This window comes from Trifolium pratense, linkage group LG2 (genome assembly GCF_020283565.1).
Source record: "Trifolium pratense cultivar HEN17-A07 linkage group LG2, ARS_RC_1.1, whole genome shotgun sequence".
Taxonomy (NCBI): Eukaryota; Viridiplantae; Streptophyta; class Magnoliopsida; order Fabales; family Fabaceae; genus Trifolium; species Trifolium pratense.
In genome coordinates, this window is record NC_060060.1 from 25962112 (window position 1) to 25979284 (window position 17173).

The following is a 17173-nucleotide window of genomic DNA, read 5'->3' on the forward strand; positions in this document are numbered from 1 at the left end:
TTAATAATAATATCATAACAGTAAATCATAATGTCCTTCATCAAAATGCTATTTACAAAGTCATATATTAACAGATATGCATTACTAGTGTAAATAGTATTACTCAAGAAATTCCCATAGGCAGCACACACGCATTTCATGCTGCAACTATACTTCATAATCATAAATTAGACGTACAAATAAGAGGGAACTCTTCTACTTAAGATGTATTGAAATGTTCACTTAAAAGAAAATATTGATAATATAAAAGAGTGAAAATTTTTGAAAAAAAAGCGGAAATTATATAATACTATCAGTATACCATAATATCATGTACGTTGAGATCCTCTTTCTTTGATTATTACACTTTTCTAAACTATGTTTAGAATGATGAATTAAATCATTTAATATGGGATGTGAGCGGTTGTCTTCTGCAGTAATTCAAGTGGATTCCCTCTTGTGGACATCCCAATCATTTAAATTTATTTTTAGTTGAATCATCAGCAAAAAAAGAAAAAATTAATGGTCAAAATGAAAATGGAGAAATATTTCATGAGAGACAATCTCTTTCCAGGATGGAAGGAGTAGTTTGTTAAAAAAAAAGACACGTGTGATAGTTTTGTGAAGACAAGCTTTTAAATTGAAGTTATTTTGATGAAGATAAATATGCGAAATGAAGAAAAAGATTCGTCATAAAGATAATCAAGTGCTCAAGATTGAAGAAATCCAAATTATCGCATAAAGATTTTGATCAAGATATGGGGTTTAATCACAGGTATATTCAATTCATTGTTATAAGCTTTAAGTGTTCACAAACTTTCATCTAAATAAGTTAAAAGTTTCTACAACAAGGATATTCGTTTCCATTCAAAAGTTTTTATAACTTAGAAAATTTTCAAGGATTTAATAAGGTAAATTGATTTACCTAAGGGTGTAAATCGATTTACACACACTCTGTCGTTTTGAGAATTCTGAATATCAATAAGGTAAATCGATTTACCTTATCATGGAAATCGATTTACCTAGTTCTATTTTCCAAATTTTTTAACGTTAAAGGAATGGTAAATCGATTTACCATTAGTGGAAATCGATTTCCCCTGTTACGATTTTGAAAAATTCTGATTTCATTCACACCTCTTTGTAATTGCATCTTTCCAAATGGTTGCCTTTCTATTCTCTTAAGAGGTGTCATATTCAATATAAATTTCGATCAGAATTCTCTCAAAAATCACTTATCACTTTCATAAACTTTTTATAACAATTCTCTGTACAAACTTTTACAAAACTCTTTGAAATTTTCCTGCTAACTTTCATATCAGATAAAAGTTTCCTGAGCACTTAGAGTTTATTATTCTGAATTGTATTATTGGAATTTTGTTGTATCAAAATTCTCTATACTCATATTTGTATCCAAACCCTTGTATAAATTCAAATTAGTGTGAACACCATGCTATCCAGGATTGTTGGAAGCAAGAGAGTGAAAAAGAGAGGATTGTTCTCTTGTTTCACTTTGTAAAGGGAATCACTTTGCTGTCCAGGATTGTTGGAAGCAAGAGAGTGAAAGAGAGAGGATTGTTCTCTTGTTTCACTTTATAAAGATCATAGTGAAATCCTTCACGGGGTGTGAAGGGAGTGGACGTACCATTAGGGGAACCACTATAAATCTCTTGTGTCCATTTTCTCTTTCTCTGTTATTTATTTTTCTGCACTTTATTCATATATTCATCACAAACCTTCAAGAAAAATAAAATTACCATAACATCTCTAAAAATAAACAAAAAGTCTCATAACCTAATTCACCCCCCTCTTAGGTTGCACTCTTAAACTTACAAGTTTAACAAATTAATTATTAACTTCTAAATTAATAAGATGATTATTTAATTCCCTCTCCTTTATATATATACCTCAACAACATCTTCATTCTTCACTTCAAATCCTTTCAAAATAAAACTGGTATCATCAAATGGGTGACACTTCTATCCTTGCTCCTTCAGTCCAAGAATTGGCAAAGCAAGGCATTCAAGAAGTTCCAGAACAATATCTTCAACCAAATCAAGACCCTGTTCTTGTATCTAATATAACCTCTTTAACACAACTTCCAATTATCAACTTTGATAAATTATTATGTGAAGATGATAATGAGTTTGAGAAACTAGACAAAGCTTGTAAGGAATGGGGTTTCTTCCAGGTTTGGATCAATTATTTGCGTCTCTTAAAGTTATTTTATAGTTTAAAGTTATTTTATAAAAATTACACAAATCAATAAATAAATGAATGAATAACTATAACCTATATATTAGTAATGAAAAAACTGGTTCATAAATCCTTAAAAAAAATGGTTTATCAACAAAAACCGGCTATGCACCAAATATAACTGTTTTTTAAAAGTGGTTCAGTTTAAAACCGTATTATGCTTCAATGCAGTTTGGTTCACTTAATTGTATTTTTAAACACCCCTAAATATTACAGCTAATCAATCATGGAGTTGACTCTTCACTAGTAGAAAGTGTGAAAATTGGTGTTCAACAATTCTTCAACCTTCCAATGGAAGAGAAAAAAAAGTTTTGGCAAACAGAAGAAGAATTGCAAGGGTTTGGACAAGTGTATGTTTCATTAGAGGAACAAAAGCTAAGATGGGGAGATATGTTTTACATTAAAACTTTCCCATTGCACATAAGGCTTCCTCATCTACTTCCTTGTATGCCACAACCATTCAGGTGCTTTTCCACAAGCCCTTATCATTCTTAAATATGATATGGTTGATATTATAAGTAACTAAAACAATTTGCATTAATACATTGCAGGGACAATTTTGAGAACTATTCTCTAGAAATGAAAAAACTATGTTTCACAATCATTAAGTTTATGACAAAAGCTTTAAAGATCCAAGAACCAAGTGAATTGGTAGATTTCTTTGAAGAGGGAGATCAATCAATAAGGTTCAATTACTACCCTCCATGTCCTCAACCAGATCAAGTCATTGGACTTAATCCACATTCTGATGCTAGTGGCCTTACCATCCTTCTCCAAGTCAATGAAATGCAAGGCCTTCAAATTAAAAAAGATGGATTGTGGGTTCCTATCAATCCCCTCCCTAATGCTTTTGTAGTCAATGTTGGAGATCTGTTAGAGGTAACTAAAAAAAATTATTCCACAATATTTTGCTCATTGGGATTTATAAACCATCTTTATCTTCGATTTCTAAGCAAAGTGATTTTTTTTTTTTTTTTTATGTATCTCGAAATAAAATTGTTGTTAATATTAAATGTGGTGTGACAGATAATGACCAATGGAATTTATCGGAGTATTGAACATCGAGCAACAACCAATTCAAAGAAGGAGAGGATCTCTGTAGCTGCATTTCACAATATTCAAATGGGCCGAGATCTAGGTCCGGCGCCTAGTCTTGTTACTCCTGAAAATCCTGCATTGTACAAAACAATTACTCTTGAAGAATACGTCGAAGGATACCTTGCAAGCAAGATAAAGGGGAAATCATACTTGGATGTTGTTAGGATAAAAAAAGAGAGTCATGAATAATTTCGGTTCAATATATAACTTTAAATTTGCTTTTATTTCCTATATGTGAGAAGAGGACTTTGTCTTTTGGTCCTAAGTAAGAGATTTTGTTTGGTTGTCATCACTTTGAAATTTGAAATAATTGCGTTTGATCCCTCTATAGCTAGTGAATTTCACTTATATCACTAGTGTTTGGAGGTTAATTGTGAATTGAGTACCTGAGATTTTCAGGAAATAATAAATCCTTTTAATGATTTATATGATAAAAATGCCATTTAAGTTGTGGCTTACGATTGCCGGTTTTTCTATAATAGCTGTTACATGGTGCTTATAATAGCCCTTTTCCCAAACATAAGATGTTAAAAGTTGATCTATATAATAGCGCTTTTTCTAAATAAGTGCTGTTAAATAGCCTCGGTAACTTTTTGTTTTATATAGCATTCTAGCTGTTATGTAAACTTGTAAGGCGAAATAGTTTATGTTTTATACATAATATTTAATCTTCTATATCAAACATAGATGATTAATCAAATATCTATATAGTATTTTTTTTGTTTGAATTTTAAAGTAACAAATTTAAAAATAAATACAATTCAACGGATCTTAAAAAGTGTCCCACAATAGAGTTATATATTTGTTTAACTTGATAAATTAAATGACCCATCGCTTCTTTATACCCCATTCTTTATTGAACATGAAAAACCAAATTTCATCCATTAATGATGCCATTTCTCGGAAGCAGCCATCATAAATAAAAATGGAAATCAAACTATATATATATATATATATATATATATATATATATATATATATATATATATATATATATATATCCAGATTTTTATCCAATAATCAAGACATAAGGATGTGTCATCACCTCCAACTACACCATGACAAAACAAACAATCCAAGTTGGAGGGTGAGATGTCACAAGCTAACCATTGATCCAAGGAAAGAAGGACTACCCCAGAACTTGAGGCACATTTTAAGTTTGGGGTAAGCATTACAAGGTGGCAACAAGAGTATCACCAGACTTGAGCAACAAGGCGGCAAAGTTAACTACCAACCCTGATCATTCACGTCGTGAAGTGGGTGAAACAGTGGGGTAGACACTACAAGGTTACAAAAAGATCTAAGTTTGGCGCTACAAATCACCTGCAACATCATCCTCATCAAAATCCCGCAGCACAGACGAAATTCTGAGTACGAGTTAGGGATGACGGCTTATAACAACAATGAAGCTGTGATGACAGATTATGACGAAGCATCAGAGCAGGCACAAGAAGGTCAAGACTTAATAGATAACATCATGGACCTACAGAATAGGGAGTTGCACCCTATGTTCTTTACACCTGGTGGATCATCATCCCAGAGCGGGCAGTAATAATGGAGCATTCCCGCTGTTCCCTTCCTAACTTTATTTTCATTTATGTACTCTTCATATAACGAATGTCGTTTGCTGCCAGCCCCCCTATGCTTACTAAAATGAAATAATTGTTTGCTTGTTTATTATTGAGTGCATGTTAAAAGTTATAGGCAAAGTTCCAGTGCGATGACACGTTGACTTTTGTGATGTGAATTCACACCTTGATACAAAGAACACTCGAGTGATTGCTCGAGAAAACGCGGAAGTTCGATAGACAGAAAGACGAGTAAGGAATAATATTTGTGAGATAAATGTTCGACTTTCAGATACTGAAGCCAAGTGAGAATTTGAGTCAAATATTTCCACGGTATTACCAATTTCTTTGTATATACTTATGAGAGTATCTGTGTACTTGGTTTTTTTTTTCTTTCTAGAACTTGCGATTATTCTCTGCTGACTGATTGGTTTAACTTATACGCATTGAGGCATTTTATTGATAAACCCAGAGCCTTTTTCAAGCCACCCTTATATAATATTATTCTTTGCTAACCACTTTGAGCCATAAAAATAAATATCCATTTTCTTTCGGTGACAAACAATATTATAAGTCTAAGACCTACAAAACCAAATTTTTACCCTCTTTGGAGTTATGTAGAGATCTAGTTCTTTTGTCTTGGCAACATTATAAGTTTGGGGTTACTCCTGAAATTAGCAACATCTAAGTTTTGGGTGGTATACAAGAGAACTATCACAGTCAAAAGAAAAAAATATGAAAAAGAGACGGAATATATCAAAAATTCCATAAAAAAGGAAAACAAAAAAAAGAAAAAAGAAAAATAGTGATAGAATAAGGACCACACAAAGACACACTCGGTCCTCAAAAAGAATTTCTCTTGTACTTTATCAAAAAGGTACCACAGGTTGCACCTAAATAAGGACAAGTGTCATACCTAACTCCAATTTTTAAGACGAGTGTATATGAATAGGGTGAAATATATGTACTTTGTGAGTAACATATATAAAATTCTGGTGTGGCTAAATTCTAAAGAAACAATGAACTAAATTATACTTAAATTACATATAGACCTCGCAGGAAAAACTGTCATTACGTCCTCCTACAGTCTAAATTAAAACTAGAAATAACTACTTATAGTAGATCTTACACTTGGCATAGTTACAAGACAAATAAAAATAACTTCCACTTGCATGATTCTGCCTTGCTTCACGTTGATAACTGCTTCACTTGTTAGTCGAATGTTATAAAATAGTTTAGCCAGTTTCACTTAATATAGCTAATTTCGACAAATCAAGTTTCTTTGCCTTAATTATATATTTGGGGTATCGACAACTACTTACTATGACGATGAATTGTCTTAGACCTGAAGGTGTGTTGGTCCTTTAGCGTAATGGGCTTTAGCCAATTTGAAACAGTTTCAGTTAGTGGCTCTATAAACATGAAATACGAGTAAAATATTTATGTTGTTAAGAAGAACAGTTAGTGGCGCTATCAACATAAAAAAGAATCGACCTTGCATCAAAAAAAGTAGAACCGACCATATCAAATTTATTTTTAAACACATATTTTTAATAAAAATACAACAAAAGTACATTTTTAACTTTTTTAAATATTTTTTATATATTTCGATAACCAAGCTATGAATAAAGAGAATACAATATCATATTTTTTTCTAACTTTTTAATGTTAATATAACATTGCTCTATCGAATTCACTTTCCAGCCAATTTTGGATATCACATATATTATATTGCTCCACTCCATTATTTTTGTCGGCTGCAAATCCCACCCACTTTCTCAATTTGTAAAAATATATTATTTAAGAGTAGTTATCTAACTTTAAGTATCAATTAACAAAGACATCATCAAACATTGGACTCAACAGATAGAGAGACGTAAGAAAATGGCTTTGCAAGGAACCGGCTCTCTAATTGTTCCTTCTGTTCAAGAGTTAGTAAAACAACCCATTACCAAAATTCCAGAACGATATATTCATCCAAATCAAGACCCTGTTGTTGAATCTCACACAAATTCTTTACCACAAGTTCCCATTATCGACCTAAGTAAATTGTTGTTTGATGATGCAACTGAGCTAGATAAGCTCGACCAAGCTTGCAGAGAATGGGGTTTCTTCCAGGTTTAATTTATTTGTCTTATCCTTGTTCTCCGTATATACTTTATTATTATATAGCACTATATAGTATATATTAGTATTCATAATATCGGCGATTTTTTGTCAAGTAGTTTAGTGGTTAGGAATTCTATCTTTAAGATGGATAAGTGAGATGACCAGTGTTCGAACTCCGGCCCCCTATAAATATAATACAATATCTTGCCAACTGAATTACGCTCACGGGACATATATCTGCGATTGTTTCTATTTCATAATATATATTATCTAAATTTTGGATTTAAATACTATTGTGCAAATAGGATTTTAATTTTTTATTTTTTTTTAAGATTATCCTCAAAGAATTACAGGTTGTTTAACCAACTATCAATAAAAATGAGTCACATAAGCAAATATGTATGAGACCAGGATTTGCTACGGTTAAATATGCACACAGTTATAGTTTCTCATCTCATCCATCAAATTTAGATCGGACGGTTTAGATTAAAAACTATGTTTTTCTAGTTAAATCAATCTCGACCATTAAAATTAATTAAGATTGTTTAGATAAAAAACAAATGGCGTATTACTATGTGTTGCTTTTATCGCAGCAAATCCAATTCGATTTGTAAGTGTAACAAACATTAAAAAAAGCTTATAAAAAAAGAGTTTAATGGACATAAGCAAATAGAGTAAAAAAACTTTACATACTCAACAAATAAGAACGTTACAACCTTCCATATTATATCAAGAAAGTGGGGTTAAATGGGGTGACGTGTCGAAAAACATGGTTGTGATAGGTTGATAGTGTAAAATAATGTATGCGCATATTCTTTTTTCTCATAATAAAATATGTAGAAAAAAAATTAATTTGTGAATACCACATGAAAATTTATTTATTTAGTTAATTTTTATTGCTTATTACTTCAAGGGAAATATATGTTTCACCTTTTAAAATTGTATTTTCATATAACAGAAAAATTTTACTTATCTTGTTCCTGTAAGCTTAACTCAGTTGGCAGAGACATCGCACTTTATCCAAACTCTAGATTACTAGTCCCCTTTCCATTCTAATAATTAGTAATTACTATTATGCAATTATTTTTATAGAAGAGGTGAAAAAGAAACATAACATAGATATTAATTGCAGCTGATTAACCATGGAGTCAACATTTCACTGGTTGAAAATATGAAGATAGGTGTTGAACAATTTTTCAACCTTCCAATGGAAGAGAAGAAGGAAAATTTTTGGCAAACACCAAATGATATACAAGGGTTTGGTCAGTTGTTTGTTGTATCTGATGAACAAAAGCTAGAATGGGCAGACATGTTCTACATTAACACTTTACCATTAGACTCAAGGCATCCCCATCTAATTCCTAATATTCCCAAGCCATTCAGGTTTTCTCACTTTCTCAAAATGTGTGTTTAATTATGTTGGTAATTATGTGTTTAATTAATTAAACTTTTTTTATTAGTTGATTATGTTGGTAATTAAAACTGAAATGGTGTCCATAAGTCCTAGATCAACTGGTAATGTAGCTATTGCTAGGTTAGACATCTTCATCTGGGTTCAGATTCGGGACCACGAAGTATGTTTCTGAGTATCAATGGTATTTGTCACTTCGTCTATAGGAAAATGAAACTGATTTGGTTAATTCATTGCAGAGATCATCTAGAGACTTATTGTTTAGAACTGAAAAACATAGTTATCACAATAATTGGTCAAATGGAGAAAGCTTTGAAGATCAAAACTAATGAACTAGTAGAGTTATTTGAAGATATATGTCAAGGAATGAGGATGAATTACTATCCTCCATGTCCACAGCCAGAGCATGTCATTGGACTCAATGCTCATTCTGACATGGGTTGCTTATCCATTGTTCTCCAAGCAAATGGTGTTGAAGGCCTCCAAATAAGAAAAGATGGACAATGGATTTCAGCTAAACCCCTTCCTAATGCTTTTGTTATCAACGTTGGAGACATGTTGGAGGTAATATAGATTTAAAATGGTTTAATTGAATATTTGATCCATTATGTTTATTTTAAGTTTTAATTTGGTATCTTACGTTTAAAAAAGTTTTAAGTTGGTCCTTTTAGTCAATTTTTGTTTAAATTGTCTACGTGACTAATGGATTTGCAGAAGTAGATAACTTAGGAGAGTACTATGTGAATGTGTGAATTGATACAATTGGAAAGACATATTCATGATAAAAACTTTCAATAACTATTGTTCTTATTTTAAATACTTTGGCAGATATTCACCAATGGAATTTACCGAAGCATTGAACATCGAGGAATAGTGAATACAGAGAAGGAGAGGATCTCGGTCGCGACATTTCATAGACTTCATATGAGCAGAATTATAGGTCCAACACCAAGCCTTATTACTGCTGAAAGACCTGCATTGTTCAAAACAATTTCTGTTGCTGATTACATTAAAGCATATCTTTCACATGAGCTAAAAGGGAAATCACACTTGGATGTTGTAAGGATTCAAAAGGAGAATGGTAAATAATTTCGAATAAAATGATTAAAATGCAGAACAAGCAAAAAGAAAAGTAATGGAACAGAGCTAATATGCAACACTCTGTTGCAATGAATAAAATGATCTAAGGAAAAACTCAATATATTCTGGTTTAATGGTGAAAGTGTTGTTCTTCTGTGAAAAACTATTAATTTTTGTATGAATTGAAGTTTTATCCTTAAACCTGTTGAGAATATTTGAAGAATTTTGGTTGCTAAAAGATTTAACTTCTGCCACAGTAGGCAATAATTTTTGGAATAAAGCTTTTTAAGAATTTGGTTGAATAGTTTTATTAAGGTTAATATCCTTTTTAGTCCGTGTAATTTTATTTAGGTTTTCCAAGGTCATCAATAAGGTGTTAGACCTACAATAATAGGTTTAGTTAGTGATTCCAAATTTTACATTTGAAAACATAAGATGTTGATCTCATAAATCGAAATCAATATCTTGGGAGTCATTTATTATATGTAAAGTGAGTTTGAAATACGTCAAGGAGAATTCAAAAGACAAAGGACAAGCACGCCAAATGAGGAGTTTTCCCACCAAAATTAAAATTCAAACAGTATACGAAGATTGAAGTGAACGGTTTTCGAAAGACAACTGTCCTACTCCTACATATGGCGAACATGCACACATTGACAGTTACTCAAGTTTCCAAATTCTCCTATAAATAAAAGAAACTTAGGCTATTTTAGGTAGTTCACAAGAGAGACAATATACTAGCAAAAACATAAACATACATTTGCACGCCAACACACAAAATGCACCATAAAATAGTTTATACTGGTGAAAATTGTAATTAAACTTCTTACACGGGCTTTGATTTAGTTCTTCACAGCTTAAAAGATTATCATGTATCGTTTGATCACGTCCCTTTTGATATTTTAATTGAAATTTTTACAAAAATAATTAAGATTCGATACCTAAGATTATGGTCTCAATTGATTTACTTTTTACACGGGTTTGATTTAGTTCTTCACACCGTAAAAGATTAACCTCTTCCGTTAAATCAATTCTATTATAATATTTTAATTGAACATTTTACAAAAACAATTAAGATGTGAGGCTTTTGATTGTGCTTTCAATTGCTTTACTTTTTACATTAGCTTGATTTAGTTCGATACACCATAAGAGGTTGCCCTCTTTCATTAGATCAAAATCCTTTTGATATTTTAATTAAACTTTTTACATAAATAAGATTATGTTCTCAACTGCTTTATTTTTTACGCGGGTTTTATTTGGTTCTTCACATTGTTAGAAATTACTCTCTTCGGTAAGAACAAATCGCTCTTGATATTTTAATTGAAATTTTTGCAAAAATAATTAAAAATGCGAGGCTTAAGGTTGTGGTGTCAATTGATTTACTTTTTACACGAAAGTTAGCTCGTGCATAGTGCGGGTTCGAACCCTCACTTTTAAAATATTCATTAATTTTAAAATAATTTTTTATTAATTTTTTTTTAAAATAAAATAAATTTCTAACCCATACTTAACACATGTGTTCGTTATATTATATATATTTAAGGTGACCTAATTTTCCTCTACACTTTGTCTTGTGGTTAGTACTTAGTACCCACCACTTATTCCATCTACTCCACTCTCCTCTTCTTTTTGGTTTGAAATCCAACCCACTAAGTTCTACTTTTGCTCTATTTTATATACAAGACAGTGTTTGCCATATGAGTGCGAGTCATTGTGGGTGAGGCTGATGTATTTAGAAAAAAGTTAAACCCATATAATTAAGAGCAATTATCTTACTTATACTACCTTTTTGTAAATTAGCAAACAACTATTTTGATCTTTACATAATGAAATAAAGAAAAAGTAAAGCAAAGAGCACCTACATTTTATTTTTTTGACTTATAAAGAGAACCTACATTATTATTTATTAAACCTAGCATAATAAAGTAAAGAGCACCTACATTATCTTAAGATGAGTATTAAAGGTTCTCAAATTTTAATTTTAGATGAGACGAGATTTAAACAAACATATAGTTTTTTTTTTATTTTGGTACAAGAACGAGCAAATAGTGTTATACAATGTGATCGTGCATGTGATTAAAGATCACACCACAACTTCAGCAATGTCATTGTAGAGGATATCACAACAACGATAATGCGATCTCAATTACCACAACTCTTTTTTTCCCTTGTATTTCCAGTGTCTCTTCTATTAGTATTTTATGGACTAATTTAATTATGAAAAATATTTTTTAGGATGGTTGTTTATTGTACTTCAATTTTTTCTCAAACAATTTGAGCCATTATTACCAAATATAGTATATTTTATCATTGCAAAGTGGACCACAATGGGGTATACATGTACAATATTTTATTCTTATTACTTCAAACTATCAATCATAAATATGAAATACATTATCAAGACAAAAACATAGTGAATCAAATGGCGGATATGCAAGGGACCTCAATCCTTGTTCCTTCTGTTCAAGAGTTAGTAAAACAAGCAATTACAAAAGTTCCAGAACGTTATGTTCATCCAAACCAAGACCCTATTGTTGTGTCTAACACAACTTCCTTACCACAAGTTCCTGTTATTGATCTAAGTAAATTGTTGTCTGATGATGCAACTGAGATAGACAAGCTTGACAAAGCGTGCAGGGAATGGGGCTTCTTCCAGGTTTATTTTGCTTATTACTATTCTCCTTATTCATTTATTTTTATATACTAACACAAAGATGACACTAAATTTCCTATTTTTATGAATTAATCTCCGTTAGACACTTATATAGGACACACAAGTTAGATTCTCTCTTTTCAACCGAATATTTTATCTACCAAGAGCTAATAATTGAACCCCAAATCATAGTCTAGAGGCCTAAAACACTTGTCACTTTTAACTAATTTACTTTTCATTTTCATTTAATTTTTGAATTTGATAGTTAAGTATGAAATTTATCTACACAACGGTAATTTATTTAAGGGTTAATAGTGTTTTTCCCCCGATAAAGTGAGTGAGTTTTGTTTTACCCTTTGCAACAAGACAGTTGACTGCATCAGTCTCATTACATGGCATTACCACGTGGAATTTTTGGTTTTTTCCATTTCATTAAATAGGTGGAAAAGTAATGAGACGGGTACACAATCCGCTGTCTTGTTGTATACATAGAGTCCAAAAGCAGGAATTATTAATTTTTTTTTACAGAGAGGAGTGAGAAAGAAGAGAACACTACCTCATGTGATTTTGATATATATGTACATTTTGAAGTCCATCCCACTTTCGAATCTAAAATAAAATGTTACATATAACAAGTTCGGGACACAATTTGTTTTGCAAAATAACTTATAATTTGACACACGGAGAGTACTCTGCAATAATTTTGGGCAGAAATTCACTATGATTAAAGCAGCATACAATTGTATGCCGTAAGTGATTTCAACTGTCTATTTAAGATTTGACAGTTCAATTTATACAATTATATTTACATTGTTAATCATGTAAAAAAAAAAAAAAAATTCATTGTTAATCAATTTTGTTCGTTGCATCAAATCGGACCATCAAGATACAATATACATGAATTTCTACATACAAGATAGTTTGTAAATTTGTATGACTTTTTGAAATAAAAAAATAATAAATTGGAAATTAATTACAGTTGATTAATCATGGAGTCGACTCTTCATTGGTTGACAATTTGAAGATAGGTGTAGAACAATTCTTCAACATTCCATTGGAAGAGAAGAAGAAATTTTGGCAAACACCAAATAATATGCAGGGGTTTGGTCAATTATTTGTAGTATCTGATGAACAAAAGCTAGAATAGCAAGACATGTTCTACATTAACACTTTCCCATTGGAATCAAGGCACCCTCATCTAATTCCTAGTCTTCCCAAACCATTCAGGTTAATTCTTAATGTATATTTTTTAGCTGAACATTCTGGTACACATCTCATTAAGATATGCACCGATACACTGATGAGGTGGATAATTCTGATTTGAACCTATAAGAATCATCTATCTTAGTTGTGTATCAGTAAATATCTAAATAAAATGTATATCGAAGAATTCACCTATTTATCATCTTAATTACACATTATTCATTAATTAATTAATCATGTTGGTAACTGAAATAGATTTTGTTATTTCATTGTAGAGATCATCTAGAGAGTTATTGTTTAGAACTGAAAAACTTAGCTGTAACAATAATTGGTCGTATGGAGAAAGCTTTGAAGATAAAAAGTAATGAACTAGTAGAGTTATTTGAAGATGTATGTCAAGGAATGAGGTTGAATTACTATCCTCCATGTCCACAGCCAGAACATGTGATTGGAGTAAATGCTCATTCTGATATGGGTGCTTTAACCATTCTTCTTCAAGCCAATGAGATTGAAGGACTACAAATAAGAAAAGATGGAGAATGGATTCCTGTTCAACCCCTCCCTAATGCTTTTGTCATCAACATTGGAGACATGTTGGAGGTAATAGATTTAACATTGATCACAACATAGTTATCAAATTAATATTTATAACATGATGGAAACTTATTTTTATGTCAACGTATCGTTCATATTTTTGAATAACTGTTTGCAAACATATTTAGAATATTATAAAAAAATTATAAAAATTTAAATTTTTTAACAAAAATTAAATTAAGAACGAATTTTTAAGCCATATAAATCATTCGAAAGATCAATGCTAGTTTGTGTATTTTAACTTTTGAAACATTAAATTTCATGTATTATTAAATATTGAATTTCTATATTGAAATATCTTAACCGTGTGCTCTCAAGACCCATAAAATATAATATACTTAAAGGTGTCAAAAACTTATTTAATCCTTTTAAGAATTATACTGCACTTAAGTGGGCTGGTCTATTGGCATTTGGGACGGCACAAGTTCCAGAAAAGTTTACCCTTCACCCCTACAATTACACCTTAAGCCCTACATTTTCAGTAAACTGACCATTTTTCCCTAATATTATATAAACTAAAACCTTTTATTTTTTCACACAAAATCAAAGATAGTTTCAGTACGTACTAGAGAGAAAAAGGAGAGAGTAAATTTTTGTGAATTCAAAATGAAACATTTTCAATGAGTGTTACTGTTTAGAGAAATCTACCGGAACACTTTTCTATGAGTGCAAAAAATTGCAAAATTCTACTAGAACACTTTCAATGACTTCATACAAAGTGTTTCAGTATAGAATTTTAAAAATTGGAATTCGCAAAAATTAATAAACTGGAATATATTTTCCGGCAAATGTATTATAAATTCAAACAATTTTTATACTTATGGAAAAACTTGATCTGGGATGAACTCATACTTGTTCCAAAAAAGTTGAAAAGAAGTGTGAAGAAATAGTGTAAAAAGTCAAAATACAAAAGGAATGAATGTATAATCGTAGGGTGTTAGATAAATTTTTTGAAGTTCCGGCCGAGGAATGTGTACTTGGTACTCCCAATTGACATGGCTTTTGTTCGAACTATAGCTGTCAAAATGCGCCATCCGGCCCTAAGCAAAATGACCCTAATGGGTTTCGGATCTTAGTGGGTCAGGTCAAAAAGCCCATATTTAAATTTGGGTTTTTTAGACTGGCCTATAAAGTCCTAAAAAAGTCGGGTTAATATGTTAAGGCGCAAGGCCTACATTTATTCGGGCTTGGCGGATCGGCCCATACGGGCTAGCCCATTTTGACAGTTCTAGAGCTGTCAAACGGGCTACGTGGCCTTAAACGGACCTACCCAAATAGGCTTCGAGTTTTATCAGGACGGGCCAAAATGAACATATTTAAATTTGAACTTTTTCGGGTCGGCCTTTTAAAAGTCCTAAAATAATTCGGGCTAATATTTTAAAGTCATACGGGCTAGTTCATTTTTACAGTTCTAGATCGAACACTATAAATAGAAAAATTCTTAGGTAGGGAATGAATTGATACAATTTGAAATTAATATTCATATTTTCAAAAAAAAAAAAATTTACTTTCATATTTTAAATCCTTTGGCAGATATTCACAAATGGAATTTACCGAAGCATTGAACATCGAGGGACAGTGAATTCAAAGAAGGAGAGGATTTCCATTGCTACATTTCATAGGCTTCCAATGAGTACAATAATAAGTCCAACACCAACCCTTATTACTGCTGAAAGACCTCCATTGTTCAAAACAATTAGTGTGGCTGATTACATTAATAGATACCTTTCACGTAAGCTAGATGGGAAATCAAACTTGGATAATGTCAGGATTAATAAAGAGGAGGTGGATTTATGTTCATAAGGTTTTGCTATATAAACTGTGATAATAATGTGCAACAATTGTGACAATAAATTGTAACAATAAATTAAATATACACACCCCCTATCTAAGACTTCATATTAGGCCACTAGGTTTGATCTAGCGGTGAAAGAATTTGTATAGTATTTATGAGATTCTGAGTTCGATCATCTATTCATTGTAAAAAAAAAGATTTAATTAGTAAAATGATTCCTTAAAGATATTTTTGGTTTCAGATTGATCTTTTACGATCCATTTGGTTCGAAGTAAATGGAGAGGAAGGGAGGTGAGGGAGTATTTTTAAAGAAATGTGTTTGGTTCAATTTTTAAGAGGGTAGGGGAGGGAAGATGAGGTGAGCAAAATCCCTCCAAAAGCCAATTTTTGATTCCCCCAAATTGGGGGATTTGGAGGGGAGAGGATCGGGGAGGAGATTTGTGTTATTAATATTTTGATTATATTGATATAATTGTTCTCATAATTATTTTAAAATGTCAAAATCATCCTTATCTTACTTTTTTTTTTTCTTCCATTACTAACTTTCTAATTTTATTTTATTTTAGCTTTCAAATCATATTCTTACGAACAGTTTTGTATGTTTTTTATTGACAATACAGTTTTGTACTCCCTCCGTTTCAAATTACTTGATTTTTTAGAATTTTTTTTTTAAATTACTTGTCTTTTTGATAATTTATGTTATATTTTGTCTATTATACCTTCCTTATTTTAAATCTTTTTATTGTATCTTTTTTTTTCCTAAACTTCTTTGTATAATTTGTTTTAAAAAAAAATTGATACATAACATATTAAATTTATTGGAAAAAGAGAGTGAGGGAAAAAAAAATTGAAAATTTGGGTCTCATCAATTTTTTTAATAAAATATTCTTTTTATTGAATCCACTAGAACCTGTTTAAAACTTTTTAAAGAGTAGTTGAGTTGAAATGAAGTGTTTACTAAATACTATTATTTAAAAAATTAAGATAAATTGAGAGAAAAAATAAAGATAATCCACTCTCAAAAAACCACGATTTTTGGCTGTTTGGGCCGAATTTTGGCCCCTTGTGGACCCCTAGCTCTAACACTCCTGTCTGTTTTTGAGTATGAGTCCGGATCAACAGAGCACATGCGTCACAGAGCACAGATTAGTCCCTACCTCTTGTCTTAAAAAATTAATCTCATACTTCTCACACAATGTTACCCATCTAAAATTATTGGAAATATAATTTTAAATGGTAAATCAATGGCTGGTGTTAGTTTTGTCCTTTTGGGTAGACAAAAGAAAAACAGTCAAAACAGACCACACAGTGACACAGGCACCTTTATGATGTACGGATCACATGGAAATGAAAGTATTTGATGATGGTTTATTGAAAATATATGCAGTACTCTTTACATTGACCTTACTTTCTGCAAATAATTGAATTAT

General features: G+C 31.2%; 2 protein-coding genes and 1 pseudogene across 2 annotated transcripts; all 3 read left to right on the top strand.

The window, feature by feature from the left end:
- Positions 1–1905: 1905 nt before the first annotated feature.
- LOC123911584 (protein SRG1-like) lies at positions 1906–3792 on the top strand. Its single transcript, XM_045963037.1, has 4 exons — positions 1906–2167; positions 2449–2696; positions 2784–3111; positions 3259–3792. Exons 1-4 carry the CDS (start codon positions 1943–1945, stop codon positions 3517–3519), a joined length of 1062 nt encoding a protein of 353 aa, XP_045818993.1. The 5' UTR covers positions 1906–1942; the 3' UTR covers positions 3520–3792.
- A 2920-nt stretch (positions 3793–6712) lies between these two features.
- On the top strand, positions 6713–9539 carry LOC123911581 (protein SRG1-like). The gene is made up of 4 exons (XM_045963033.1): positions 6713–7016; positions 8140–8390; positions 8658–8982; positions 9247–9539. The coding sequence occupies exons 1-4, from the start codon at positions 6783–6785 to the stop codon at positions 9505–9507; spliced, it is 1071 nt and encodes a 356-aa protein (XP_045818989.1). The 5' UTR covers positions 6713–6782; the 3' UTR covers positions 9508–9539.
- Positions 9540–11813: 2274 nt separating this feature from the next.
- On the top strand, positions 11814–15969 carry LOC123911585 (annotated as a pseudogene).
- The last annotated feature ends 1204 nt before the right edge of the window (positions 15970–17173 follow it).